Source organism: Aegilops tauschii, chromosome 5 (genome assembly GCF_002575655.3).
Source record: "Aegilops tauschii subsp. strangulata cultivar AL8/78 chromosome 5, Aet v6.0, whole genome shotgun sequence".
Lineage (NCBI taxonomy): Eukaryota > Viridiplantae > Streptophyta > Magnoliopsida > Poales > Poaceae > Aegilops > Aegilops tauschii.
The window spans coordinates 226,255,921-226,258,657 of record NC_053039.3 but is presented as its reverse complement, the minus strand read 5'-3'; the positions used below and the strand labels follow the sequence as shown (position 1 = coordinate 226,258,657).

The 2,737-nt window shown below is 53.4% G+C and overlaps 1 protein-coding gene across 1 annotated transcript; it reads right to left on the bottom strand.

Annotated features, from left to right (window-relative positions):
- Positions 1–617: 617 nt before the first annotated feature.
- LOC109763368 (uncharacterized) lies at positions 618–2,504 on the bottom strand. Its single transcript, XM_020322208.2, has 4 exons — positions 2,211–2,504; positions 1,999–2,106; positions 1,659–1,851; positions 618–1,058 (listed from the first exon to the last, which is right to left on the bottom strand). Exons 1-4 carry the CDS (start codon positions 2,442–2,444, stop codon positions 901–903), a joined length of 693 nt encoding a protein of 230 aa, XP_020177797.2. The 5' UTR covers positions 2,445–2,504; the 3' UTR covers positions 618–900.
- Between the last annotated feature and the right edge of the window lie 233 nt (positions 2,505–2,737).

The following is a 2,737-nucleotide window of genomic DNA, read 5'->3' as shown; positions in this document are numbered from 1 at the left end:
GAAATAAGCTAAACAATACCACGGTCTAGGATGCTTTTGACCGGTTTCTTGGGCCAGCAGTGGCCACCTTGTCCGTGAGCAGGCAGGAGGAGGGTGTAGGGAGACTGAGAAAAGCCACCGTGCTGCTGCGCCTGCTCTGTGTACTGTGTGTCCTGCACGCACCACTGCTCACTTTCCATTCCAGGGCTGCAATTTGGGCATCGCCTTCTGTCGCGTGCGCCCCGTGCTGTACTCCGAACCAAATATGGATCCGGCTTGCCTGCTCCCTCTCCATGCTGCCATATGTGCTCCCACTTCATCTTACGACTGTTTTTTTCCTTTTTTCTTTTCTAATCTAATCATTTTTTCCTTGATTTTCAAGGAGTGGTGCCGGACCTTATTTTCTTCCAATCAAATCAAGCCATGTATGCATCCGTGCTCTCACTTCATCTTACGGCTGTTCTTTTTTCTTTTTCTTTTCTAATCTAATCATCCCCCTGATTTTCAAGGAATGGGACCGGGGCTTATTTTCTTTCAAGGGGCCATGTATGAGGGAGCACGGATGGGAGCATGAAAAAGAAGCAGGCAAGTTACCACTACATCTGCATTGCATTGCAGCAGCAAACATGATACAAGGATAACAATTCTTGGAGATGGCACAACCTTTATTCTTCATAGGCGCCACTTTATTACTGCTGGCTGGTGGTAGTACAAGATGATGATACACCAAGGGATCCGCCATAGTTTTCTCAGCTAATGGTACTATTATAAGACTGTAATTCCACCCACCCTACTACACTCCTTATTAGTCATATTTTATTCATTATTATTATTGCTGCCTGCATGACGCGACAAAACAACACTAAACATGATCTGCTAGCTAGCTACTGCACTGGTTTGTTCGCCATCATCTCATCCCGCTCAGTAAGTCCACTCCTGGGGCAGCGCTAGCAACGCTGCGCTAGCCTTTTGCTTCTGCGTCGTCTCCGCTGCCTCCTCTTGGTCTGCGCGTTGCTGCTGCTGCTGCTGCTGCACTGGCTGGTACTGCCCCTGAAGTAACTCCTTTGGTGGATTCCTGCCTGCGTAAGTACATAACAACAAATGAATGGCCATAATTAAGCAATCTTTTGTAGCTGTGGAGAAAAACGCAAATCTACAGGTAAAGATGCAAAGTGTCAGGGTGGGCAAAGCCCAGGGCTGGCTGGGTACTTTGATGGCAACAGATTTACTCCTGCACGGGGCAGAGCGCACTGTCCAAAACGCAGGGTTCCTGCGTTGCAGAGATCCATTTCTGTTTTCCATGGCATGGCATCCGATGGAACAGTCGAGTCGCATGTGGGCTCTACTCCTATCTATCATCAGGTGGTAACGGGCAATTTATCATTCATTCATTCATGGGTAAATATTGCAGCATATCCATGGGGTGGGGTAATCAGCGTGTTCAATTCGACCAATTAAAGCCTCGCAATGCTCGAAAAGTACTACTTCATGCCAAGGAAAACATCAATAATAACTGATGAAGCATGCGCAGTAGGTTCACGCGAATGCAGCGAAGATTTGGTATTCCCAAACATGCACCCAAGCGGCCCAAAGCCCAACACGAGATCCATGCAAAACCCAAACCGTAGCAGCAGTAACGCAGAACGGAGCGCAAGAAAACAAGAGGCGCCGGGCGTTACCTTTGGCCGGAGGTTTGGTCGCAGCCTTGTGCTGGTACTGGTACCCCTGGGCGCGCGGCAGGAACACGCCGGTGCCACCGGTGCCGCCGAGACGCCGCTTGGCCGGCGGAGGGCCGTGGGAGGGCCGTGGCGGAGCATGCCTTGGGCCCAGGAAACGGGCGCTGCCGCCGCCGTTGGCGAAATTGGTCGGGACCTGGAAGGAAAGCAATCATCACCAGCGTTAAAAAAGGGTGCAGAAATCGAACTCATAAGCCAACAAGGGGAAAACGAAAAAACAAAAAAAGGTAGGGATTAAAAGAAGAAGGGAGGAGGAGCAGTAACAGAGGCCACGTCCGCTCACCTGCCACTGGGGCGGCGAGTAGGGCAAGACCGGCCACGGCGCCGGCACGCCGCCACCATTACTCCCGCCGCCGTACACCACAGGAGCCGTCCCTCCCAGCCCCGAGACCTGCAAACAACCACGCACGTACGCCACCTCGATCAGTTAACCAAGCATATATAACCAACCAAAACCCCGAATGTTTGCTGTCCGCCGAGAAAGCGCGTACGAACCTGCGACGCGTGGTGGCGGTGGTGAGGGGCCGGTGCCGGCGGAGGCGGAGGCGGGCGCGGGCGCGGAAGTCCCTCCTTGCTGCCGAGGATGCCGGTGAGGTGCACCGCGACGTCCTCGACGGCGGCGGCGGATGGCGGGGCGGCGTCGGCGATGCCAATATCGGCAAAAATCTCCCGCGGCAGCCACCGCCTGTGGAGCTCGTCCATGTCCGCCGGCGCGTAGCAGTCGGCCATGGGAGGAGGCGGGGCGAGCACGCGGGCTTTGGGTAGTGCGGGAATGGGGGGCGGGAGAGCGGGGAGGGAGGGAGGGAGGAGGAGGCGGCTCCGAGGCGTCGTGGGGGTGTGCATTTATAGTTGGGAACTGGAGATTGAGATTTTTCCGCCCCATTTCCTTCCTTTTTTTTTCTGTGGGTTGTTCTCCTTTTCTTTCTTAGAGTCCTTTTTTTGCTCCCCTGTTTCTAAGACTATCCACAATGGAAGTAACATAGATGGTAACATCACACCTATCTAGGCAAAATAGATGATGT